We start from the raw sequence: 27,507 nt of genomic DNA, 5'->3' as shown, positions 1-27,507 counted from the left end.
CACAAGGGGCCTTTCCCCCTTGATCACTAATTGAGAAAATGCCTTACAGTTGGATCTCATGGAGGCATTTCCTCGACTGAAGCTCCTTTCTCTGATAACTCCAGCTGTGTCAAATTGACACAAAACTAGCCAGTACAGACAGCAAAACAGGTGCTTCTCAAATAAAAATGTCTAGTGCTGTTTTTGCTACACAGGATCACGTAGTATCTCAGTTCTTGAAAACTCCTCAAACCCAGTGCACTTCAGTTTGTCCAAGTCTCTGTATCTAAAGGTGCAGGTCACACTGCGGGCCTGAATCATTTCTATGACACCAAGAAAGTATTTGCTCTAAGCACAATTCTACTCTGGAATTTCACCGGTATCTAAAGTGGGGAAGTTAGTGCCACTGCTATTTTAGAATCTGGAATTTATACATTTTCACCTAAAGGCAGGACCCAGTGCATGTTTGCTTTCTCTGAGTTATGAATATGTGTATATTTGAGAACACAAACATATAAAACGAAGGACCAAGGAGCAACTTTAAATGCTTACAAAACTGCTAAAAACGATAGCTTTTCGTTAACACATTCAATTTTGGAAAAAAAAATGCTTTTGGTGAAAATTCTTTCATATTCTTTAGTAAAAATATATCTAGCTGGGTGGTAGTGGTGGTGCACACCTTTAATCCTAGCATTCAGGAGGCAGAAGCAGGCGGATCTCTGTGAGTTTCAGGTCAGCCTGTTCTACAGAGCTAGTTAATTCCAGGACAGCCAAGGTGACACAAGGAAACCTTGTCTCAAAAAACAAAAACAAAACAAAAGTCTTAAAGATAGTATGAAGATGAATGTTAAATAAATCGGGCTTTCTCATTTACTTAAACATACTCAAGGATGCTCTCCAAACGATGGGCTAAGCAATTAGACATTGGATGTCTTTGTCACTTTTAACTAGACCACCAGGGAAGTACTTAAGCTTGTGTCAAGCTTGTGGCATCCAGCCCAGAATTGACTATTCTGTACAATGTAATTAATAAATAACAATCGACCTTTAACGAGCACTTCATTCTTATTACTGAGTATGCTAAGAGCTTCACATGCGTTGGCATGTGTAATACTCACAAAAGCTAAGACATGATACTGTTTACATCTTTCAGAAGAGCCTGAGGTTAAAAACCTCTCAGCTAAGACATGATAACCCAAGGATTTTCAGCCTTCATCCCCTGGTACCCACCACCATGACTGCCTCTGGAAAACTGCATATTCTTTGTGTCCCTGCAACTGAGAATCATTCTCAGACTGTAGCCAATTCATCTTTGCTGTGTGTCAAGTCCGTGGGAGACTTGCCTCTCTTGGATTCTGTACAAAGCTGCTAGCTCACCCAAGGCTTTGCAAGCTAGACGGCATGCATGAGCCAGTGACTACTGCTCACAGGAGCAGAGGCCCACTGTCCTGTGTTCCATGTTCCTAGGTCTGGCTAGCGATGAAATTAGAGATCCAGAGAAACTGTCATTAGTCCATGTTCAAAATACCAGCTGCCAATTCTTGCATTTGAAGCTGTAATATGTGTGTATTGGTTTATAGGCTGAATTTTTCTTTCTCTCTTTTCTTAGTGATGAGAATTTATTTCTCTTCTGTTTTGGCTTTGTCTTCCTGTATAATCTCAGTATTTCCTTCTCCCCTCTTTTGTTTTAAACTTAGAAATGGCTCAGTTGGGGAATTACGACAGTAGGACAGCAGAGACACCAGAGACGGATGAGTCAGTGAGTGTGAGTATTGCTCCTGATGGAAGATGATGCTGGCTTGTTTTCTGTTTCTTAGCATTGGAGATTTCTTGGACTGTGTTAATTACTTTATTCTGTAAATGTTTATTGTCTTTCTGTGGGCAAGGCATGCGGCATACACTTTTAGTGCCTCACTCCTAAGAGAAGCAGACATTTACAAAACAACATCATAAGCACCAAATAGCAACTATGAGCATGAATAACATCCATGAAGAAAAGATGTCCATGAGCCAGGAGACCATCCCAGAAGTAGATTTTTCTGAGTGGACCAGTCCTAGAAGAATTTCCCAAGGCCATGGCCATTGAGTTGAAATGGGGGGAAAATGAATAAGGCGTGAAGGCTCCAGAGATAAGGTGTATCTCAGGGCTAAAAGCCAAGAAGATTCCCGAGCTGGAGAGCTTGGGAGCAAACAGTCGGTAGGATCCTGCCCACCTCTGTCAAAAGGCCTTCCTTTTAAGGGTAATGGATAGCACCTGATTGGGAGAGTGGGTCTGAGAGAGGAAGAAGTAAGCAGGAGATGACCTGACCAGAGTCATGGCTTGGAAGTGCATGGGATACAGAGACAGGCTGGCTGGCCACAGGGAAATCAGTTAAGAGGCAGCTTCAGTGGCACTGGTGAAAGATCTTGCTGGCTGGGGCCATTCTCCTATGAAATGAGTATCGTTAGAGAAGCTAGGATGAATCCAAGGGACTAGGAAGGTGAAACATGTTTTGTAGTCAGGGGACGGGGGAGTATTGAGAACACAGTCTCTAGGTCCAGATTGCGCCACATTTGAAAACTCTTACAAAGTGTGCATCCTAGCCAGGGGAGGGGTTTCTCTGAGCCTTGGTTTCTACGTCTGGATAGAAGCTAAATAAATGAAATATTTCATCTACAGTAGCTATGAAGGTGCCCCCAAAGTTTAAGTGCTAACTGATAGATGCTATGCTAATTTCATTGTATAGTTGTTGTTGTAACTGCAATTCCTTCAAAATATCTAAGAAGAACCATCAAGCTAGGGAATATACTCTGTACAATTCAGGCTCTTGGAGGGAGAGTTTCCAGTGGAGGTCTGGGTGACTTCCTGTCATCGGTGATAGGACAAAAGAGATGATGTGAGGAGGGCCTGTGCAGAGCGAGCAAATGGTCCCTGGCTTGAATTGTTTCCAGAGATGAAGCCATGGAAGTAATAAGATTCAAGTCCTATGGCCACAGGACAAGGGGACATGCAAGAGACAGATGACTGAACTGAGGAGGTCAAGTAGCTCTGAGGCCAGGGACTCGTTGTGTTTCCTGAGTCGAGATAGCATGAGGAAGGCACTGAAGGAGAGAAGAGGGTCAGGAACTGGTGTGCAAGCCTTCCAAAGATGAGTAGAAGGCTGGGGGGTGGGGGTGGGGGGGAGTGATGGCAGCCCTGACGGGAGGGACTTGTGCACACCTCAGCATCACAGGGTTTTCTAAAATGATGAGAGGGTGTTCCTGGTCTCTGTGGAGGGTGCAAAGGACCTGAGGTGATCTGCGCTACCGATCAAAGCAGTGAGGTTATTCCTCTTCATTGCGCTAAACTTTTTAGAGAGCTAAAGTTTCGAATTTCGGTATTTAAGACATAGTAAGGTTTCTGATATAGAGGTTAACGCGGGCAGCCATTCCACACCTAAGAAATTTGTCACCTACCATCCATAGAGTGTCACAGCATGAAAAAGATATGGTCTAGTCAGGAATAGAGAGTCCATATTCTTCCTCCTACCCCCCCAAGCCCTGGTGACAGCTGTCGGGGCTTGGTTTTTGTTGTTGTTTCCTAACTGAAAGCAGAAGGAAGGCTTGGCATTTTAGACTTAAATATTAAAATGTAGGACCAGGATGAAACTATGTTTCCAAAACCTTCACACGTCTTCTCTTGGCAACATGGGCTTGCTTAGATACAGCTGATAGAGCATCATTAGGAGTCACAGCTCATTGCTGATGAGATAGGGAGAGCCTTGCAGCTGATCCCAGGTCCTCTAAGCCGGAACGCCATGCCTCGGCAAGTTAAACAGCACAGTGCGGTAATTTCCTCAAAGTCTGAACTGTGTTTTAACTTTCTTATTCCGTTCCCCAGAGCTCAAATACTTCCCTGAGACTTCGAAGGAAACCCCGAGAGAGTGATTTTGAAACAATTAAATTGATCAGCAATGGAGCCTACGGGTGAGTGTTCCAAGCACAGCTCTAGCATCTTGTGACACAGTGGAGTGCGACATTTGGCTTTCAGTTTTACCTTTTGATAAGTAAATGCCACCCAGGGACTGGCATTTTAGAAGGCCGCTTCTTCCCATGCCAGGGGTAACATGCAGCCAGAATCACTACTTCTGCACGCCCGACAGAAGACGCTGTCAGTGACCCAGGGCTTATTTAAGAAGGTTGGAGAGAAAGATTTCATTAAGGGAAAGAAAAATGTGCTTGCAGTTGAAAAGCACTTGGTTGAGATTATACCTGTGACTTCTTACACTCGCATGTTTATTAAATTGGATGAAACATTAGCATTTCTTCCTTGATCCATTTTTATCCCTGAAGGAAGAGAGTTATATTCTATATTCATACAAATTATCTTCAAAGAATGGATTTGAGGATACTAGTAGGCACTAAATTCTTGTTACTTTTTTTCTTTTTCCTTTATTAATAAGTATGCCTTCATATAATGGATAAAATGGGTTTCTTCTTCTCAAAAATATTGACACAGTGTCTCATGTAGTCCAGGCTGTACTTGAACTTACTGTGTAGCCAAGAATAACCTTGAATTCCTGACGCTCCTGTTTCCACCCATTGAGTGCTAGGATTAAAGGTTTGGGTCACTACTGTTCTTTTGGGTGTTATTTCATGTTTTTTTGTAATCTGTTGATATTTGCATGCACTTTTGTAATCTCCACATACACTTACACTGGACACTTAGTGCCCTGTAACAGTAGTATTTCAATATGTGTGTAATGATAATGTCATAGTTAGTGTTTTTCATTTCTTTAAACATTTATTATTTCTCTGTGCTGCGAACATTTGATTTCTCTCTTGTTGATTTCCTTGATCTGTTTCTATGACACAGTTTCTTTCTCAAGGCATAAGTAGTGACAAAGTAAATTATAAATAGTAAATTAATAGTAAATTCTGAGTGTAGAAGGACAATTAAACATGCAAACTGTGACCTAATCCATTTTAGACTGCCCAAGAGTTCTATCTTAATTTAGTATTAATCCCAATTCCATCTGCATGTATAGAGAGAGCGATAAATCATCCCTGAGACGTTTACTGCCATTTATCCACATAGGAGCAGACGAGACAGTGATTTTTGTTACACCACACGGGATATTTCTCCTTCCTGTTTTTTTCACCTCTAATATTTTCCACACCATTAACTTAGCAAAGAACTTAAATATTTGTGAGCCCTCTCTATGCCTCAGTGGCTTTCAGGATTATGTCAAATGGCATATTTCCTGATGCAGCCGGGAAATGCTCTTAGGTGTTATCTTTTTTGCGATGTATGCTGTCTTCATTGAAAGTTTTCTGCTGTGCAATTATTTCTGCTTTTTATTTGCTTATTACCACTTGTTTTGTGGTTGTTCATCCTCTGGAGATGACCTCAGGCATCCTTAGCAGAAAGAAGCCAGCAGGTTGATCTTACAAGCACGGGGTTGGAGCACTTCTCTGTTCTTTTTCAGCCATGGAATGAGTCCAGAAGGAGAGGCCCCAGGAAGCAACCCTTTTGTAAACCTTGGGCATGTATCTTAGCAGTATTCGGAGTTCTAATTGGTTGAGTAAACTCATTTGTAGTGCAATTAAACCACTGTAGAGTAGATGAGGTATATCACACTTTGGGGAATGGTTGGGAATATACAAGAAGTTAAACAAGCTGTGAATTAGTAAACACCGAGGATACAGGCCAAGTCATTAGTGGGCTCACAAGCTGCCTGTCAGAACCTCTGCTGATCAGCCAGAACCACGTCCCCCTCTTCTCATCTCAAAAGTAATATCTCATTACATTTCTGACAGATTTCCTTTCTATCTGAATTATTTTTAATTTAAAATTGGAATGGAGCTACCCCTGTCAATTCAACCAGCCATGATGCTATCTTCAGGCTGGCTGAACAAATAGACCTTTAGAAGGGTGGAGGATCTGGGCTCTTCCCACTGTCTTTGGTATCTGTCTAACAGGGGGTCATTACTTATGTCTGTGGCTTGGAGACACACAGACTCTGTCTTCCCAAAAGCTGTTGGTGCTGGGAACCAACCCTCTCATTCGAAAAGCATGGTAAGATAAGAAAGTGTCTTGTGCTTGCTGACCGTATGTTGGTAATGCCAGTTTGATAAGTGTGTACTGGTCTCCAGATGGAAGTGAAATCTCCCTTTATACCAACATAGTACTCATAGAAGACTGAAGCTAGTAAATCCAGCATTGTGCTGGCCCCTTTGTCTGCGTTCTCTGCTTAAGGGCCCGGGGTAGTAATTGATACCTTTTCTACTTGTCCATGGAGGAGGATCTCAGGTACACAGAGCCTCTGGTGCCAACAGAGTACTCTATTCCCCACAAGTATCCTTTGATTATAACTTTCTCTTACCCCAATGGAGAAATAAAGACCTCACTTCTGCCACTGAACATTGATTGGACTTTTTTTTTTTTTAAGATTTATTTATTTACTATATGTAAGTACACTGTAGCTGTCTTCAGACACACCAGAAGAGGGCATCAGATCTCATTTCGGGTGGTTGTGATCCACCATGTGGTTGCTGGGATTTGAACTCTGGACCTTCGGAAGAGCAGTCGGGTGCTCTTACCCACTGAGCCATCTCACCAGCCCTTGATTGGACTTTTAAGCCATAACCTCAAAGAGGTTTTAAAGAGGGTTGGGGTTTTTTTCCTCTTTGGATTGGGTGGGTCACAATGGGGTCTTCAGTAGTTCAGGCTGGCCCCATATTTGCTATGTAGACTAGCTTTCACCTCCTGGTCCTCTTATTACAAGCTAAAAAAAAAAAAAAAGACTGAGAATTAATACACTTAAAAGTTGCAATGTTTCTCCCTCATTGTACTTGTCTTTTTGACCTTGATACACACTATTCTCTCGAGTCTCAAGGGCCCAAAAACATTAACCTGACACACACCCGTTCACACACTAGCTGTGGTCACCTACCACCCATGCCCAACTCCCACTTACGGATCTGCTGGCTTGCACTTGTGCCTTGGGCTTTCAGAGTCTCATGATTTCATACGCATTAGGACCATGCTTCCAATGAGGCAGCTGTTCGCTGGGCTTCAGCATCCCCCTCCGGGCCTTACTTCTTAGTATATTGTGTAGGTAGAGAGACGCCTGGCTCCTGGAGGGCAAGAGTTTCCACCTGCCTTTCTACCATGTCATTTCCCACTCTTGGGCTTTCCTGTCGAGGAAGAAGACAGAATAGCATTTTCCAAAGAAGCAGTGCTGGGGGCCAGAAAACAAAGAATTGGGAAGCCTTAGCAGACAATGCAGTGTTGGGCCAATAGGACATTCATAGTTCATTCAGTAGAGCTAGCTGTCCATCAGCTCCTCTGCCTCTGACTTTTGTTCCTACTATGGGTCTCTTTCTCCATGTCTTGCTCTCTGCTAATGTAAGCAGATCTAAAACATCACCCACCATATAGGGAAAGATGTATGTGGCTGATACAGTTATTACTAAATAAGTATTAGGATTAAGAATAATGCTCCAGTCAGGTAGTGATGGTGCACACCTTTTATCCCAGCACTCAGGAAGCAAAGGCAGGTGGATCTCTTGAGTTCAAAGCCATCCTGGTCTATAGAGTGAGTTCCAGGACATCCAGGGTTACACAGGGAAACCCTTCCTCAAAAAAAAAAAAGAAAGAAAGAAAGAAAATAAATAATACCCCAAAAGCAAAACAGAAATATCAGAAACTAAGAACATAAAATAAACTAGAAGCAGAGAATATAGTCCAGTGATAGATCACTTGGCCAAAATGTTCAAGGCTCTGCGTTCAGTGCTCAACGTTGTAGAAATGGCCAACAAACTCCCACCCACAAAACATTTAGCAGCAGCAGATCCCAACTGGGTACTCTAATCTACTTCAGCAGCTAAATGAACTCTTGGTTGAAAAGTAAAGTAGCCACCTTGTGATAGATGGAGTGTGACATTCAGAATATGGGCCTAAATGTCCTCAGCACTGACCCGAATGTGCAGTATTGAAGAAAAAGCTGGAAGTTGTATTATAATCCAGTTGACTTTAAGAAGACACAAGCAATTATAAAAAGATGGCTTTTCATGTTAATGTTTTAGTTCTTAATTTTATTTAAAAATGTATCTCCCGTTTCAGAAATCCATTTTAATGGCAGTTGTTTACCAATGTGTATCTTATATTTGGGGGTTGGCCAAGTCATTTTCTCTACTCCTTTGTGACTATCTTCACATCTGGCCTCCATTATGATTAGAAGCAACTTTCAATGTATGTAGACTTTTTATTATATACTAACCGGTAGTTCTAAAAAAGGAAAATAAAAGCTTTTCACCAGATATAAAAATATGTACTAACCAGTTAGTTAATTTAAAAATTGGTCATAATAAGAAATCTTTAGGAAAACATGTACAATAAACATTTAAGATTAACCTACATATGTGTATTGTCTTGAGCTTTGAGGCCTTTGAAGACAGCTGACATGAGCTAGTCTTAAAATGCATGGTTTCTGTTTCCCAAGGTCAAAGGTGAAGCTGAAACTTGAAGCAGTCTGAATGTAGGCCTCTAAGTGTTTTGACAGCTTTTGGAAAGTCCACTCCCATCAAAACCAACAGGAATTTTACTTAGCCGTCTGCATCTACCGAGACCTTCCAAAACACTTATTAGCAATAGGAGTTCTCATTGTCATAGTGAGATTTCATTGGTTAGTTCATTACTAGCTGCTTTTCTCCTTACTACGATCAGGTACATGAGAAGCCCACCTATGGGCAGAAGGATTTGTTTCAGTCCCTAAGAGTCTCTGTCCATCACAGCAGGGACACTACTAGGGACTGGATCTCCTTCCATATGGGTGGCAGTTTGCAGCACATATATTACATGTGGCTGAAACCAGGGAGCAGAGACCACACCCCTGCATCCCAGCCATCCACTTTTCCTCCCAGATAGTTCTTTCTAAAGGCTCCACAACCTCCCCTGACACCGCCACCTTCTGGGGACCAGGTGTTCAAACACTTGAGTCTGTGGTGGCCATTTAACATTCAGGTCATAACAATTGGTTTAACTATTTATTTGAATTAGCTATTTTTTTTTTAAACAGAGACTTATGTAGCCCAGATGGGCCTCCAGTTTGCTATATAACCAAGGATGATTGTGAACATCTGACCCTCTAGCTTCTTCCCATGTGCCTGAATTAGTTAATGTTGCTATCAGGTGTAACCAACAGAACAGGTGTAGGAGCAAACACAGCCTAGAGGAGCCCAGCATTGAGGCATCCTACAGAAGACCCCTAACTTAGCATGTACAAGATGTCCAACTAGCTGACTCTCGGGCACTTTTGTTTTTATGGTGAGAATCAAAGGACTATGCTAGTCAGTGAGTTGTTTCAGGGAGTGTTATCAAGAGACCTTCCTTTGTCCCATATGATGAGCAAGAAACTAGAAAAGCAAATAAAGGAAGAGGGGGAACAGGGAGGGGGCAAAACCGAAGATAACAGAGAGAGGGATACAAATGTGTGACATTGTGAAACAAGAAGAGAGGGGGGACACAGTGAAAAGACGAATGCAGATTGGAAAGAAAAAGCAAGCCCTAGCTGAGCGATTTTGTGAAAACATTAATAACAGGTTAAATCAGGGTTGACTATACTGAGACTTAATCAGTATATGCCCTGAGCTATTGCTTCAGCAGGGAACAGAATGTCCCAGCCTGCCTTGCATGCAGCCATTCATTAGACATTACTGAGCAAACTAGTGGAAAATACATCTAAGTTCACATAGCACCTTGTTTTAGAAGACATACCAATTGTTGTGTGTGTGTGTGTGTGTGTGTGTTTACCATGATCAGTGACTTTTTAAATAAATCATTCCTTATTTGATCAAGGCCTTGGTTTAGAACAGCATGTACAGCCTACTACACATTTACACATTTATACATATAAATATTTATATAAAGGTTTAGTGCCCCTTTAAGGGATCACTTCATTTGTTCATTGCCTTCTTGGACACTCAAACCTGTCCCTCCATGAAAAACAACAAAAGGAGTGACTTGGAAGAAGGGGGCCATCTGAGGCCTTCCCTTGTTGCTCATGTCCTAGTAAGGATTTTAGGACTTCTGCCTTTCTAATTCCCCCTTTCTCTGTTATCCCAGTCTTTAGGGAGTTCACTGTCTTTCACCAGAGAGGATCTGGGCAAAGCCGTAACAGAGACTGAATGTGGCCTAGGCTGGTCATCTTCTTCTATAAAGTTGCTTCACAGCTTGGCCAGGATGTGGGGGGAGCAGACATGCAGCTCCTTGGCTGACCCTTAAGGCCCCCCTCACGGTTATGTTGAGAAATGCATTTGCTGCTGGAGCTCACAGAGGGTGGCGCATGCGGAGTCTGCAGTGAGGAAATACGCTACTCTTTGTTGCAGAACAGTCTCATATATCCTCGTCCACGCCGCTCATTTATCTGGAGATTCCATGGGAAGTAATTACTCTCAATTGGAAACCAGGGACTCTAAGAAGCCCTGGTCCTCTATGCAGATCCCAAGGGTATCATTTAGAAAATTATTGCTTTAGTCAGTCCAGAAAACGTGCCTAACATATGTCTAATGCTAGAAAGGATGTCGCTCGTGATCTGTATGTAATTTTGTTAATTCTTCCCAGTTCTGATTTATGTATCGGATTTTGTTTTGTTTGTGGAAAAACTGAAAACATCAGCTAGTTCTTGGGAAATAACTCACTCTGGCTGCCACGGGTTGTTTTTTTTTTTTTTTTTTTTTTTTTTTTTTTTTTTTTTTTTTTTGAGCAGCAAAGGCAAATTTGATGCTTTATGTATGATCTTTATTAAAAAGCCAGTTTGGGTTTGGAATGGGATATTGCTAAGTCACCAGCACAGCTGTGGCGACTTAGCTGGAGCTGTTAGGAACTCAGAAAGCATAGGGTTTCTGTGGTTTCTGTATCCGCAGAGCATCCTTAGCATCTCTCTTCCTGGGAACCCAATCCCTGTGTTCCATTTCAGGGCAGTCTACTTTGTTCGGCACAAAGAATCCCGCCAGAGGTTTGCCATGAAGAAGATCAACAAACAGAACCTCATCCTTCGGAACCAGATCCAGCAGGCCTTCGTGGAGCGAGACATCCTGACTTTTGCAGAGAACCCCTTTGTGGTCAGCATGTATTGCTCCTTTGAAACGAGGCGTCACTTATGCATGGTTATGGAGTATGTAGAAGGTAAATCGGTCTTGCCCAGAGGGAGATAGCATAGGCAAAGCTGCATCTGAGCCACATAATGGCTACATCCACCTAGGAGCCCAGGCGAGCAGATGACTGAATCCCCAGCCATTATCTTCTGATAATTGCTTGTAAAAATGCTGGCTGCAATAACAAAGGGGAAATTAGTGTTGTTTGGGAAAAGGTTGTTTTCTTTTTTAATAGCATTTAATTCTAACTACCTCCCTTCAGTTGGTCATTAAAGTTGGATATAGGCGATGGGTTGGGTTCTTTTTTCCTACTTCTTTTTATCACATATCATAAAATGTGTTCATTATCATTAGTCTTCTCAAAAAGTGAATTTAAAAGATACCCTTTTTAGCCTGTGATGGGAAATGAAAAAATCCAGCCAGTCTTCCTTTATAGCCAAACAGGTCTCAAACTTTATAATTCTTCTGCCTTAGCCTCTTGAGTGCTAGGGTTACCAGCATGCCTGACCATCCCCAGCCTCCTCCTCCTCCTTGGCCATTTGTGGTTCACATCTTAAATGTTCCAAGTAATCTTCTCTCTCTCCTCTTTTTTTTTATTACACTTCTGAGACTTTCCATCTCCTGACTCATTGACATAAAGTTACCCCAACGAGTAGCTCAGCAAAGGCCCAGACCACCTTCCCTGGGTCTTGTTTAGGCTCTGTCTGGAGAGAATCCCTCACTATACATCTCCAAGAAACGGTAGAGATTTTTTTACCTACAGCTTCTCTAGTTTGCAGATAAGGATATTGGCAATTGAGAAATCAAGCTTTAGTGGGAATGGAGTGGTAGATAGAGCCCTAAGCCATTAGCCCGAGCCCCACCCATTGTTCTATCTACCCACACATTGTTTCTTTCTGAACTGGTGTGGTGGTTGTTTTTATACTAACTTTTTTTTTTATCACATTTGGTATGTATAAAGCTAGGTCCTCACTCCTTGACTAGAATGAACCTCAAATAATCCTATAAAGTAGTGGTTCTCAACCTTCCTGAAGCTGTGACCCTTTAATACAGTTCCTCGTGTTGTGGTGACCCCCCCAACAATAAACTTATTTTGTTGGTACTTCCTAACAGTAATTTTGCTACTGTTATGAATCATAATATAAATATCCGATATGCAGAGTATCTGATACGTGGCCCCAGTGAAAGTGTCTTTAAGACCCCTGGTTGAGAACTGCTGCTATGCAGGATGACATTATTTCTAAGCCGCTATTGCAATGAAGTAACCAAGACCACCAACTCATTTGCCTAAGAGCCCCTGGCTGCTCAGAGACAGTAGGATCCCACCTCTGCCATTGAATTCTAGCATCTGCTGTTTTTATACTGATCCATTATAAATTAGTACAATTGTCCCAAATTACACTAGAGAGTCTTCAGAATGCAGTTCACTTCACAGCCACACTGCTTCCTTCACTCCACTTCTTAATTGGAAACATGAGGACTTCACACGGACTCCACTTCCACTTCTGTGACTCTGCTTTGAAGTTCCGTGATGCACACTGCTAGCCTTCAGTAATCCTGCTGACACTGCTCCTACTCAATTTGTTTCCCATGCTTCACAGGGGGAGACTGTGCAACCCTAATGAAAAACATGGGACCTCTCCCAGTTGATATGGCCAGAATGTATTTCGCCGAGACGGTCTTGGCCTTGGAGTATCTGCATAATTACGGAATCGTACACAGGGACTTGAAGCCAGACAAGTATGTGCCCTGATGAAATAAATATCTTCTTTTATGGAATACTGAACATTTTCTTCAGTCTGTGAAATGTTTTTAAGGCTATTTCCACATTTCACAAATTCTCCTTAGTATAAAGAAAATGAGTTATTTTAATAATAATTTAATGGTAATTTTTATACATTTCTTGAAAGACTACAATGTTTACATTGTGAACTCAGAAGAAATGGGGGAAATGACTCTAGAGTTGATTTCCTTTTTATCGTGTAAATCTTTAAATAATGACATGGCGTAGTTTTGTGTTCTGGAGCACTTTGTACTTGGCATCGTGCTTAGGTGAGCTTTGCCTTCCCAGGGTGATAAATGGGATGTGACATTCTAGTTCACTTATTTTAACTTTCTACTTATTTTAGATTTACTATTTACTTATTTTACTTACTATTCTACTTATTTTATATACTGTTTTAGTTTGGAGTTCATTGTCAGCTCTGGTTTGAGATGTGAATAGAACTTTCCCCAAGTGCCTCACCATTCCTCTTGACGTCACGTATGGCATAGTCTATGCCTTCTGCACTAATGTGAGATGCTGTCAAGCGTGTTGAAGTGTGTGTTACAAACCAATACTGTGCTCATCAGAAATCTGGGAGAACGCAGGGCAAGGAAAGAACAGTTTCATATACAGCTATCAGAATGTTGGCCTAACTCCTTCAAGTAGCTTTGTTTGCTTGCATGTTTGAGACGGGGTTTCTCTGTATAGCTCTGGATGTCCTGGAACTCACAGAGATCCACCTGCCTCTGCCTCCTGAATCCTGGAATTCTTAAAGGTGTGCACTACTACCACTGCCTGACCCTCCTTCTAGAAGTTTTTTAAAAATCCTCTATCACTTTAACCTTTTAATTGATATCATGGTATCTTTTTTGCACTATAATAAGTCCAAGCTTTGTGCTTAGTGAGTTGAAATTCAATTCAAAGCTGGAAGTGGAAATATGAAAACCTAGGTTTTTCTGTCCAGGTTCTTTTATCTATGTCTTGTTTTAATCACAAATGGATTTCTTACCTGAGTTCCTGGTGTGTGCCACAGACCATTGGATCATTTCTTCTCTGTTTTCTTATTCTGGAAAATGGAAGAAGGTATATAGAAAGATGGCTCAGTGGTCGAGCACTGCGGTTGCAGAAGGCCTGAGTTCTTTCCAGCTTTATGGGCTCTTGTGCCATTTTCTAGATCCCGTGGGCACCCTCATTCTCATGTTGTGAGCCTGCACCGCCACCCACGATCACACACATGTACACAGAACATTAAATGTAACTCTGAGATCAGGCACAAAGCCCATAGACTGAAAACAGAAAGGAATTAGGGCTCCATACTTAAGGTTTTAGAGTTTAAGTGTTGCAAAAGTGATAACATTGGATATGATTGCTCCAACAAAGACAGCGGAACTTTAGCTCTGGCCCTAGCTTCTAAATCATGCTCAGTGGTCAAAGGCAAGTGCCCTACTCCTCTGTGTGACTCCCTCTCTTACCAGACTTCATTTTGCAATATAGTTGATGTTTTACAAGCAGAAGAGGGAAAGAGGGAGACCAAAAACAACAGAATCTGCTTTCAAGTGACTGTTGTGCCCTTTGTCCTTCTGTCTTCTAGCCTGTTGGTCACCTCCATGGGGCACATAAAGCTGACTGACTTTGGCTTATCTAAGGTGGGATTAATGAGCATGACCACCAATCTTTATGAAGGCCACATAGAGAAGGACGCTCGAGAGTTCTTAGATAAACAGGTAAGCCCGGGTGCTGCTCTGAGAAACCAAGCTCACTGCAGCCTGTGAACTCAGAAGGCACCTGTGTAGGCCATCCCCACACTAGTGCTGGCGTTCGGATGTCTGTATAAGCCTTGCATTTAATAAAGTGCAAACTGCTCCCATTTGTCTCCCTGGGCCTCTTTGAACCGTCCAATCCCTCTACATTCCTCCCCTAGCATTAAGGTCTATTAGCAAGATGAACGGTCTAATTGTGCACGAGTGAGAGGGTGAGAGAGACAAATGGAAAACTGTTTTTGTAAGGAATTCGGCAGTCTCGATAGAGTACTTGTGAAACTCATGATGCATTGCGCAATCTCAGCTGTTGGAATCCGAGCTATGGCCCATTTCCTTTTAAGCATGCCTCATTACCATGTGCCCACAATCTGTTCATTGTGAAGTTACTTAAGGTAAAACCATCTCAGCTGCCACACCTTCCTGATATAAGCACTGGGAGGATCAGTTTGGCCTTATAAACAATTGAGCTACCTCTAAGAGTGACAGACTAAGCACTATTGTTTTGCAACATACAAACTCTTTTTAATATTGTCAAAAGCTATGCACAGGTTAGGTTTGCAATTTGAAACTGAACATAATAGATATGTTCTTTGTCGTAATAATGTCTGTTCTCAAGGTCTCTGGCCATGAGTTTCCTAGTAGGTAAGCTGGGTTATTTGAGGCAGTGTAATTGTTTAGTCATCTTGTTCATTTTAATTGATGTCTAATACTCCAGTTATTCTAATAGAGCAATTTCATTTTAGGTCTGTGGTACACCTGAGTACATTGCCCCCGAGGTGATTCTGAGACAGGGCTACGGGAAACCCGTGGACTGGTGGGCCATGGGCATTATCCTCTATGAATTTCTGGTTGGATGTGTGCCTTTCTTTGGGGACACTCCAGAAGAGCTATTTGGACAAGTCATCAGTGGTAAATATCACCCAGAGTTATCTTTAAGCCACTCCTGGGGAACAGCTACTCAGTGTAAATCTGCCGGGTGTCACTAAAATGTTAACCCCTGTCAGCCATGGGAGCCGACAACGTCTCATGACGTATCACCGGCTCATGCATTCTCAAGAGAGTGATGTGTGTTGAAATGGATCCGAGGAAGGTTTGTCCACATGGCATTTGGAAATGGGCTGGCAATGTGTCCAACTTTCATTGTCTGCTACTTTTTTTTTTTTTTTTTTTAAAGAAATCGGTGTGGGATTTACAAATGCTCTCCCTGTTAGCTGGCCTTCGTTTTCATAATAGGAAAGTTGGACCAGGGAAGAAAAGGTTAATGTGGGTAACATTTTTATAAATGGGGGGAAAAATAGCTAATGGCACAATGAAGAAATTAACAGAAATGTAATAGCCCTTAAAACAAATGTCTACCAAATAATAAATAACGAGGATGGCCAGGCGCTGAGTGGAGTCCGCAGACTGTTAATGCTTTCATTGGTCGTTGTGATGTGTGATGTTATTTCTGCAACAGCTGTTCATCTTTCATTTACAATTCAATAACCTTTAGATCTTAACCTGCGAGCTGACCCTAACTATTGCTGTGTGTGTAGCATGTGGCACACCTAAATGATAATTAAAGAGGGGCCACCGCTCCCCTCCCTGCTGATTCTGTAAATTTCCCCAATGCAGAGATGACAGAAAAGGCCTCTCTACCTGAAAGGTTGTCAAGGCCCCACTGATAACTCCATCAGCCACCTCTGTGTCCCAACCTGCTCTGCGCTTATGCCAGCCAGCAATGGGAATAGGGCATGTTCATTGTGCTCACCAAGAGCCAGCCCTTAATCGCACGATTATTTTCTGACGTTGGCTTTGCAAGCCAGGCATATTTGTAAACTTTTAACAAAGTGGATTTGTTGAATCGCCTGCAGTGTAAAAGCCCTTTATATAATATCTGAGCTGTTTATGGATTTATAACTAGGCTGTTTTCTGACAGACCGAGGCCCGAATGGCAAGGGGAATCAACTGTTTAATTAACACAAGCAGCAAATGCTGGCTTTGTTCTCGGTGCCTTACGGCTCTGATGCATATTCATGTTTTATTTTCCAAATCAGATTTAAACTGCAGTAGAGGAAGCTAGAGGCAGGCGCACACAAAAATAACTCATGTTTTTATTGCATTTCCATAGGCACGAGCACGCACACACCTATCTCCAGGCAAACTCCTTTAGAGCAAGAACATAGTTTAATATCTCTGACAGACTGTAAAGACTCCCGTTACTGTGGCTTCCTTTCGCTTTTCTCTTCTTCAGCCTTAACATTTAGGACTTTACCTTGGTCTCTAGAAATAATTACTTTTTGCAAAATAACCTTTTACTCCTTGGAGCTAAAGAACTGAGCAGGCATGACCAGACTCTCAGCTGAGGCTAGTAAGAAAATATTACACTTAGATGGGCCCCGATGGGTAGGTACCTGGCTCGGAGGTGTTCTGTTCTGTTCTGTTCTGTTCTATTAAACCCTTCTAATAACCAGGAGGAGTGGCTTGTTAGGAGACAGTTCTCCAATGAAAAAGAAGTGAACAAATGGTCCAGTTTATTGAAATAGTCTCTTGAAATAGACCTTGAAGAAACGGGGCTGTCCGGGCCCTATAAGATAATAATATAACTATTATCTTATACCACATAGAAGTCAACTAAAGATTTTAAATGTAGGTTTTGTCTCCGTGTTTCTGGGATGGGGGCCCATGGTTCTGCCCTTTGAACAATAAAGCTGTAGACATCTTCTCTTCCTTGCAGATGAAATCAACTGGCCTGAAAAGGATGAGGCCCCTCCTCCAGACGCTCAGGAGCTGATTACCTTGCTCCTCAGGCAGAATCCGCTGGAGAGGCTGGGAACAGGTTAGAGAGCATGTGTGTTGCTTTTGCCAATATACAAGAAATAATGTCCTCTGGAGCAATCTGAAGCTTCTGCTAATGTTTTCTGTGCAGGCAACATCTGTTAGTAGATGTAGGACATAGCTACAGTACATTATAGCATTATTATTTGGTTGGGGTGTGTGTGTGTGTGTGTGTGTGTGTGTGAGATTTAGAACTGCACATACACAAGGATGGGGGGTGTTTGTTTTTGTGTTTTGCAAAGGCAAAAACTCTTAATTTAGTTCAATAAATGCATCTCCAGGGTATGTGCCAATCTTCTGTTTTGAAAAACATGCATGGTAAATAATTGGAAATGGAAAATCAGATATGAGGAGCTCTTTTTGGTCCTGTTTTTAATATACACTCCACGAAGATTTAACCCAGCAGGCTTCTATCCACAGCCTTTGAAATAGGTTATCAGCACTCCAACTGATTACTAGAAATGAGGGCCTGAGGCTGAGCCAAACTCTTCTATCATGGCGATCAGCACCGTGGCCCAAGAAATGGAATTAAACCGTTGCCTTTGAAGATAAACGAGATACTCTGTTTGTTTCCTGTTGATGGTTTCCCCCTCTAGTTTTACAGCCAGCAGGCATGTGCTTTCTTTCCTCTTCTATATTGTGGATAGACACACTTTAGACATCTCTTGGGATAGCATCCAGTCTGCCCAGGGGAATTTGTTTTAGCAAGACAAAAAGGTTAAATGTAAATGTACATACTCTAGGTGGCAATTAGTAGTTTTCTTGGTGAAAATTCTTGGCTTGCTGTGGCCATTTAATCTGAAGTCCTATTCCATTATAATAGAAACATCAGTAAAGGGGGGGGTGCAACCATTTCTCCTGCATTTTCCCCATGACAGTTATTTGTTACAGGGATCTGTCCTTGTTTACCCGTGGGTTGCTATAGGCCAGACCCAGTGGCACAAGCCTATAATCGCATCTCTTGAGATATAGTGATGGCAAAAGGATCCAGAGATCAAGATCATCCTTAGCTACATAGTGCATCCAGGTCCAACCTGGGTTATACGAGATCCTGTTGCATAAAGGAAAAAAAGACTACTACATTACACTGGAGCTTATGATAATACATAAACAGGGGGACAGAAAAAATATGGTCTGGGGGCTAAATCTGTCCAGTTCCCTGTTTTTATAAATAAAGTTTTTCAAAGCAGAAACACAGCAGTGTCTTTACGTGAGACGTGTCATCTGTGTCTGCTTTCATGCTATAACAACAGAGTTGGGTAGTCATGGCAAACTGTATAGCCCCCACAGGGGCTAAATATGGACCACTTAGCCCTTTATACAGAAATTATGCCAACTCCATGTTACGAAATCCAGGAAGGCTTAAGCCTGGATTGACCTAGGAAGTAACTGCTGAACTGAGCCACGGCCTCCCGCTGGAGCTCCACATTCCCTACTGCCCTTGGTAGTGAATGAGTTTGCCTTTGTCTTGGAAAGCCTCTGAAATCTAGATAAAGAGTCACATGGCCAGAGTCTAAAACTTGCTTGTGTGGCCCAGAATAGGCTTCCTTTAAGTCATCCTACCTCAAAGTATTGTTGTGAGACATAAGGAGGCCACCTGAAGCAAGTCTTACCACCAGGTTTGCTGCTTCCAGTATTGTATTCAACCTTCAGCTTGAACCTGGCATCTTCCTTTTGGTAAGGACCATGGCATGGTGGTGGTGCCGCTCCCTTGGAGTCTACTGGACTCCTTGAAATGAGTATATTTCTTCCCACCCTATCTGCTTTTCCACTTGTCAGAACTGTCAAACAAACTTGTTATTTCTCTTCTTTTGTGACCTGCAGTCAGATAGATCTGCGTTGTGGTTCAAGAGATAAGAGTGACTGCCAAAGAAGTGGTGTCAAGGCTGTGCAGGGGGCAGCTTCTTGAGGAAAGATTTTTGACTGGGTTATGCCAAAAATGAGAAACAGCTGATTTCAAGATTGCCCTGGGATAGTACAAATATCTATTTAGATTCCCTGTTCAACTGACCCAGAAGAAGGACTTCCCCGATCAGACAGAAAAAAATGCATTTGAATGGACACACCCCCTACAATGCAAGCTCAAAAGTCCCCTGTTTTGCTGTCCCCCTGGGGTCCAGTTTGGAGTTTTTCCACTTGATACTCTGCCCTCCCCCTTCTCTAAGAATGCTAGGATCTTTGATTAGGCTTGACTTAACGAGACCGGGTAGATACTCTAGGCAGCAGGTCCCTATGTGTATATCATCAGCGGCAAATGACTTCTCTACACATTTTCTCGTTGACTGCTGCTGTCAGTCTCTGACAGTTGTAACAGCAAATTCCCTAGGAGAAACCCAAAAGAGACATTTAAAGGTCTCACTCAAGCTCTTCCAACAGCCGAGAAGTGATTGCCAAACCGGCAGGGCCAATGTGATGGGTCCCAGTAGGGCCTCCAGAATGACATTGTGGATCCTGCCGGCCCGCCATGCCGCTTTCAGTGACAGCATCTTGTGTTCAACGCATATTTAGCGGGCAAAATAATGCACCGTGAAAATGTGTGAATGCACATTTGCCTGAGAGACTGGAGAGGCTGAGAAAGGGGGGAAAAAAGGCCGTAAAGAGCATAATGAATGTTTAAGAAACTTCCAGGAAAGGAGAGGAACTCAAGGGGGGTACATTAGTGCCAAACCCGAGCTTGCAGTGTAAGACCTTGTACTGTACTTGTGTGTGTGTGGTGTGTGTGTGTGTGTGTGTGTGTGTACTCTTGAACTTGGAGAGTCGAGTGGCTAGCTTGGCCTGCTGACCTTCGTTTGGGCTGTTCAGATTTGTCTGCTGACTCTATCAACTGTGAGCTCTTAGGGCTCTCTGTCATCATGCTCAGTTTCCCAGTATATAAAAATGGGCACATCGGGCATCTCGGGATTATTGTGGGGACTAAAAGTACTAATGCTCATAGGCAGATCTGGTACATGGAACCAGCCACACACCAGGGCATCAAGGCAAGTTCTCCCCTGTCATTCAGCTCCTTCTAGCAATGGGAGCTCTCTGTGCATGCACAACCCGCACATAGTTCACAATACACTTTTACCAGAAGTTTGGCCCACAGACGGTCTTCCCCATTTATTCTTTTTTAATCGTTCCTCCCTTATCTCTCCATGAGTACATGAGAAGCAGAGCCTACTGATAACTTCTTCCGAGGAAGGCACGAAAAGTACATTAAGGAATGCAAGCTACGTCTTCCGTGGCTATGTCACTGGGGGAGAGTCACTTGGCCATTATCCACAGAAAGAAGGCAAGAGTTCTCATCAGCTTGAAGTCTGTAGATGCTCCCATGGATGAGAACAGCGTTGTCTGGAAGTGCCATGCGAGTCACTGACCTTAGGAAAATTGTTTCACTGGGTATAAACAGCCAGAGTGGCATAGCGGTGTCATTGACAGGGTCCCACAAGCAGCAGCGGCATTATTAGTTGCTGTGGTAATACAGCCATGGCTGGGCTAAGCATCCACCATGGGCCACTCATCAGGGCTTGGTGCTAGATCTCGGTGCTACCAACTATGGTGAGGGGATGGAACGGGGAAGTGTGCATTCCCTTTTGGCCTTTGTATTTTGCTCCTCCAAATAAAAGAATTGCTAGAAGAAAATGACCCTGATAGGACTTTAAGAAGACATTTATTGGGACCTAGGAGAGAAGCAAGGTGCACAGTGAGCTGGAATAGGATGTGGGGGAGGGGTGCCATAGAATAGACTTGCCAACTGGCTTAGGTACCCAGCCTGGGCAGCAGTGCATCCCTCTCAGATTTGTGCTGGAGAAACATGAACCAAAGGGAAAGGAAAGCATGGCATCCCCTGTGTAGAGGTGAGGCCATGGCACTGCCACTGGGCCTGCAGTTTTCAAAGACAGACCTATGTGCAGCCTTCTTAGTCTTCTTGTCTGGAGGATCCTAGGCCAGCCAGCTCTGTTGCTTCTCTTTAGTCTCCCCATTTAAAACTGCAGTTGGTAATGCCAACCCTTGCTAGGGGTATCTTCAGTTATTTAGATGAAGCACTGTACCTAAGCATCAGATGCAGCACTGTCAGGGTGAGAAGTCACCTAAGGAGTTCCTACGGGTTCCCGGCGCTCAGGTGGAGAGGGCCTCCACATTTGCAGGGCAGCAGACGGGTTCAGGAGAGGATAACCTAAAGCGACACTGGGGTTTACTGAGGGAAAGGCTGTGCCCTCTCAAAGGCAGTACCAGGGTGCAACCTTGGAGAAAGAGTCGCGTGTCCTAACAATAGCTGTGTGCTTTTGTGGCTCTTGCAAGTTACATGCTCAAAGGCTGTAATTTATAACCAGATTCAAAGATTAAGTAAAGCTTTAAAACCATAAGCTGGATTGCTTATTTTTCTATAAGAATCACCTTGTATAGATAAAATTAGCAGGGGCTTATTGGGTGCATTCTTCAGGTTTATGGATGAGAGAGAGGTACAGTAGGTTCAAATCATAGGGCGCAAGTGTTTAAGGCATGCATTTTGGCCTTACTCATGATTCTTTAGCTGCTATGATACTTCTCTTCTCTTCTCTTCTCTTCTCTTCTCTTCTCTTCTCTTCTCTTCTCTTTGTGGACTTTATCTAGCAAAGGAAGTCTTTTTCTTTGCGGACAGTCTTTAACAGAAGTTTGGATTTTGCCAGTAGAATGGAAATTTTAACCCTCAGCCAGTAAGAAACATAAACCAGAAAGCAAGGGTTGAGGACTCTTCTTTTCTGCTCCCTTTCTTTCCCATGCATATTCTGTGTCTGTCTATCTGTCTACCTCAACACACAGCACAGAACTGGCCCACAGATCATAGCCGAGAAGCCACTGGTACTATAGTTGCTCAGTTTGGAGTCATTTGCACATAATCTTGGTAAAAATTCTCCTCCTTGCTAGGGCGGTGCATGCCTTTAACCCCAGCACTTGAGAGGCAGAGCCAGGTAGATCTATGAGTTCTAGGCCAGCCTGGTCTGCAGAGAGGGTTCCAGGACAGCCAGTGCTGTGCAGAGAAATTCTGCCTTGAAAAAAACCAAAAAACAAAAAAAAAGAAAGAAAAGAAAAAAATAGATAATAAAAACGATTCTCATGCTTGCACTTTGTACCAACCAGTCAGTTGTCTGCTCTTGGGGTGATTTACCCACTTTTCTCTGTCCGCTCCATTCTCATGTTTTCAGAATAACTGGAACATGCCTTGTGCTAGAGTCATCCCATGGGCACAGCTAGCGCCCCTCCCCCAGCCAAAGTCCGCAGCCCACCTTCCATCCCCATCCCCTTCCCTCTCCCATCCTGTCCCTTGAGCACTCACAGAAGACAGGTTGGGAGGTGTGGATGACAGTCACAGAGAGAAGCAGCTACATCACCCCACCCCACCCCAAAGAAAGCTTGACCAACAGACAGATTAGACCTCTGTGATGGTCTTCTGAGAAATCTTTCTCCCTGATGCTTTTTCAGTCCCTGGTCTTTGGTGTGCTGGCTATGATAGGGAGGGGCCTGCTCTTACCAAGTCACTTCCCTCTCTCTCAATGGATGTTGTGAATACATTTTCAGTGAGCCGTGCCCTTCAAACTTAACTGTTTAAAGTCATTAAATAAATTTAAAAACTTCTCACCAAACTGTACTACCACAATTATCTGGCAAACAGAAGCCTCAGCTTTAGCCCCTGTGACTGATTTATGTTAGACGAATTATAAATCTGTCTAACCAATTTGCCGTTTCCTTACTTAAGGATCTAAAGCACTGAATCTAATTCTTCTCTGTGTTAATGAGCAATCTGATAAAACTGAATGGTAACCATTATATAATATTTAGGAAAAATCCATCATTATTAACCTTCCCTCCAGAAGAAATCTTGCTGTAAGCACGTTTTGCACCTTGTTAGGATCTTCAGGGTTTGTAATGAGCAAGTCTGCTTTTGGGCCAACATGCGTCCATGTCCCCAGGTTCAGTATAATGTGATTTTAAGTGGCCCTGTCATTAACCTTTGAAAAATGGAAGAAGTCGTAGAAAAATTAACTGAGAAAATCTGTGCTATAGCAACCGCTGTTAGCAAAATCAGATTTCCTGCTGATAAAGTCTAGGATTTTTTTTTTCAAGTTTTGGTTGTAGAAGGTGGGGGCGGGGGGTAGTGTGAACTCCACCACTTCTTCATTTCTCTGCTAACAAATATCGTGAACTGTTTGTAAGCGTGGTGCTTACTGTACAGAGGGTGGTTCAGCCTCTCAGCCTCGCTCCTCTCCCCGTCCAGGTGGAGCCTATGAAGTGAAGCAGCATCGTTTCTTCCGCTCCTTAGACTGGAACAGTTTGCTGAGACAGAAGGCGGAATTTATTCCCCAACTGGAATCGGAGGATGACACAAGTTATTTTGATAGTACGTGCATTATCTGACATCCTTTGGCCTTTCCTAGATTTAAAAAAAAAACAAAAACATAGTTCATCTCCAACTTCACACTTTCCAACTTCATACCTACAAATTCTAGAAAGCTCCCTGTTGTTCTGCTCCAGGGCCTCATAGTGTAGTGGTCACTGTTAAATACAGAAACTCTCTGAGTAACAAAGACTGTTCCCAAACCTTCCTCCGCAGCTCGGTCAGAGAAGTATCATCACATGGAGACGGAGGAGGAAGACGATACAAATGATGAGGACTTCACCGTGGAGATAAGGCAGTTTTCTTCCTGTTCACATAGGTTTTCAAAAGTAAGTGAGACAGGGCATCAGCATGCAGAACCTTGGTATCTACCTCAGTTGGACTAGACTGTAAAAGCACCTGTGCTTTGTGGGGTGTCAGTTTTCCAGCACTCAAAACTCCCAGTTAGTTGGGGGAAATGGTCTCATATATATACTTAATAAGCAGCCGTTTCCACCCTAAAGACATGGTTCCAACTTTGGGAGTTCATTGTTGCTTTGAGGCAAAGATGCCAACGCTTTGTTGTCTTTCATGAGAGTTGTCCTGTGGTGAACTTGCCTACCTGCCCCCTAAGGTCTAGCTGAGAGCTAGGCTGTGGAGGCTTTTGTCAATGAGGAAGAGCATAGGCGTCACTGTGTGCAGAGATCCCCCTTATTGTGACACAGTATAACACAGGAATGATACTCAGTTCTTTGCATGAGCCAGGGTTCTTGGGGGACACTTGACTTTGAGATAAGCAAATATTTTGATCGGTAATGGAGATTATAACTTATATCAAAAAGGGGAAGTGGGAAGACCACGATAGAAGTTTAGAAATGGTAGAAGAAAATAAGATTGATTGAGAGAGATCCCTTTTTATAAACTCAGGTAAGATTTTAAAACAGACAAACAACCTGATTTTTTGGTAGGTTAGGAACCCAGGGATAATGGAAATAAACCCAGAGGGCACCCTACCTCCTTTCTGCTAGTCTCAGTTGCTACATCTTTGTGGTTGCCATGGCATTTTGCATGATTCTTCCTTAGGAATTCTATAACAATTGGTGGTTTTAAAGCACTCTGTACGTTTTCCTGAATGATTACCCAAAATGCATCTGCAGATCAGCCAGTGTTGCCCCTGTCTGTTTATAGGGCCAACATGGGGGCAGGGATTTCCCTGGAGACTTACAGCAAGTGTGTCCTGAAGCAAGTTTAACTGACATTGGATGGGTCCTCAGCACATAACCCATCCTCTGCTCTCTCAGAACCCCTCCTACACAGTTTGCTTCTTTACTTTGGAAAGCGTTTAATTTTCCCCAGCCTCCTGTTCTTTAGCCTCATCTTCTTCTAACTCTAGAGAGACTGTGGCGATTCAGAAGTGGGCTAAAAAGAGGCCTCTTTGCCTAAGCTATAGTCTCCTGCAACTGCAACGGCAGCTGCCTGATTTGTAAGCCAAAGGTATCTGGTTAGCACCCTCTTTCCCAGAACCCGCCCTACTCTGAAGTTCTGAAACACGCCATCCCTTCCTCTACCCACATGCAACCTCAACTCCTGATTGGCGGCCATTAAACACCTTTTCTTTTCTGTATCATTTTCTCTATCTGGTTACTTTTTGAGCCCCAAGCCAGTCTGAGATGTACATTGCTCCGAAACCATGAAACCTGAGTGCATCTACGATTCTTCTTTGTAGATACAGAGTCCTTGAGATTTGGTGAAAGGAGAGGGTCAGTCCAGCCCCCCACTGGAAAAGAATGTGTCTCCATACCTTAACCCTTCTCTCTTGTGGCATGCACACAACATTGTTAGCATTTTCCACAACATGGCCCTAGTTTCCAATTTTTTGTTCGGTTTGTTTTTTAGAGACAGGGTTTCTCTGTGTAGCTCTGGCTGTCCTGGAACTCACTCTGTAGACCAAGCTGGTCTAGAACTCAGAGATCTGCTACCCTCTGCCTCCCAAGTTCTGAGATGTAAGGTGTGCACCACCATGTGTGGGTCTGCCAGTTCCTGATTTTACTTCAATATTTGGGGTTTTGGGGTTTTAATTTTTTCCCTAAGACTTCTGACAAGCTCTTTTTAGATGTAGTTCATAAACAATGGTTATTCGCCCCACAGGTTTTCAGCAGTATAGATCGAATAACTCAAAATTCGGGAGAAGACAAAGATGACTCTGAGGACAAGACCAAAAGCACAACTTTGCCATCCACAGAGACACTCAGCTGGAGTTCTGAATACTCTGAAATGTACGTGAGAAGCTCCCCAGGGCCCTCCTAAACAGTGTGTGCTGGGGCAGTGCGTCTGAGACCCACGTCCAGAGTTCCCACTCCAGTAGATCTCAGATTGCCCCAACAGCATAGATTTCCTTCCACGTCCCCTGCTTGTGCTGACACTGGGTACCATATCATAAGAACCATCGCTCCAGACATTCATTGGTTAGGATTATCCAGCTTCCCTTTTAACCTGGTTTCCTCAACCCTTAATGGTTTCCTGGAGGTGGAGGTGTGACTTGCTCTTGTTTTTTAATTAAGGCAACAGTTATCGACCTCCAACTCTTCAGATACTGAAAGCAACAGGTGCAAACTCAGCTCTGGCTTGCTCCCCAAGCTGGCTATTTCAACAGACGGGGAACAAGATGAGGCTGTCCCTTGCTCTGGAGACCTCAGAGAGGAGCCAGAGAAACCTGTTCTTGCTCCTGAGGAGTGTACTCAGGAGGAGCCCGAGGTCACCACCCCAGCCAGCACCATCAGCAGTTCCACACTGTCAGGTAAGTGTGGCTATACTTGTTCTGCTCGGGAACCATACTGTCAAGTGGCTCTACAGACTCCAAGAGTCCCAGGCTTTACCCGACAGCTGTTGCTAGACTTCTTCTGTAGTTCCACTTCTTTAGGGAAAAACTCCTAAGAACTCGGGTGAGCTGTCTCAGCTACATCCTCAGTGCTGAGCCTTACAGCAGACTGGCCTGGCTTCAGTTGGACCTTGGGGGCCCTTCACACTGCCCGCTTCAGTAGCGTTCTCTGGTGTCAGACAGAACCTGCCAAAGGAGAATGTCCTTGGCTGCTGTTGCAAAGAGACAGCTTGTAGAATTGCATCCAGCTTAGAATGAAGGACAATGCCACATGGACCAACGATCGTATTTACCCTTGAAAAGGGCTCTAGTCATCTACATGATGAGCTGTGGGCTCTCCCTCCAGCCCTGAGCTGCATGGTAGCATCGCTGAAGGGGTTAGCTCCTGTTATCAGGTCATGTTATACCAGACACACCTTGTTGTACGGTCCCTTGCCACTAACCTCTACCAGAGTCCTTATAAGGTGAGGTTCACAGGACATGTGTGAGGAGAGCCAGAGTCCCACCATGCCTGCCCTGGTGTCTAACTGCATCTAAAGTGATGCCTCGGCACAGAGTTGACACTTCCCAGGTTATGTCGAGCAGAGACAGACGTGTTGCTGACGCTTCTTTCTCTGCTTGCTGGGGTGAGGCCCAGTGTCTGGGCTTCTCTTTGATGGCACTTCTATGCCTTTATGTGACATAAACTTCCTGTCAACAGGGGCATTGTCTTCAGACACATTTAAAGTCCTTAAATTCCCAGCCACCCATTCCTGGCCCTTCACAGTGGAGGTGTTTTACCTAGACATCCAGATGTCAGCCTTCTTGCTTAAGAACACGCCATGCAGCTGCATTCGCAGCATCACTTGGTTTATAA

General features: G+C 43.4%; 1 protein-coding gene and 1 long non-coding RNA gene across 12 annotated transcripts in view; one reads left to right on the top strand and one right to left on the bottom strand.

Annotated features, from left to right (window-relative positions):
* Positions 1–27,507, top strand: part of Mast4 (microtubule associated serine/threonine kinase family member 4) — a 593,644-nt gene that overhangs the window by 540,491 nt on the left and 25,646 nt on the right. For all 11 annotated transcript variants that reach the window (XM_021180018.1, XM_029468312.1, XM_029468311.1 and 8 more), the window contains 11 exons: positions 1,677–1,744; positions 3,839–3,924; positions 10,920–11,128; positions 12,699–12,837; positions 14,454–14,586; positions 15,366–15,531; positions 17,339–17,440; positions 23,675–23,797; positions 24,011–24,123; positions 25,922–26,049; positions 26,335–26,570. In XM_021180018.1, coding sequence (XP_021035677.1) covers positions 1,677–1,744; positions 3,839–3,924; positions 10,920–11,128; positions 12,699–12,837; positions 14,454–14,586; positions 15,366–15,531; positions 17,339–17,440; positions 23,675–23,797; positions 24,011–24,123; positions 25,922–26,049; positions 26,335–26,570 — 1,503 coding nt within the window. The remainder of the gene's footprint in view (positions 1–1,676; positions 1,745–3,838; positions 3,925–10,919; positions 11,129–12,698; positions 12,838–14,453; positions 14,587–15,365; positions 15,532–17,338; positions 17,441–23,674; positions 23,798–24,010; positions 24,124–25,921; positions 26,050–26,334; positions 26,571–27,507) is intronic.
* LOC115029084 lies at positions 23,206–24,827 on the bottom strand. The gene is made up of 3 exons (XR_003834657.1): positions 24,788–24,827; positions 23,894–24,101; positions 23,206–23,763 (listed from the first exon to the last, which is right to left on the bottom strand). It is a non-coding gene; the product is annotated as an uncharacterized LOC115029084 (long non-coding RNA).

Source organism: Mus caroli, chromosome 13 (genome assembly GCF_900094665.2).
Source record: "Mus caroli chromosome 13, CAROLI_EIJ_v1.1, whole genome shotgun sequence".
Taxonomy (NCBI): Eukaryota; Metazoa; Chordata; class Mammalia; order Rodentia; family Muridae; genus Mus; species Mus caroli.
Note: the sequence above shows the minus strand (reverse complement) of the source record. Positions and strands in the feature narration are given on the sequence as shown.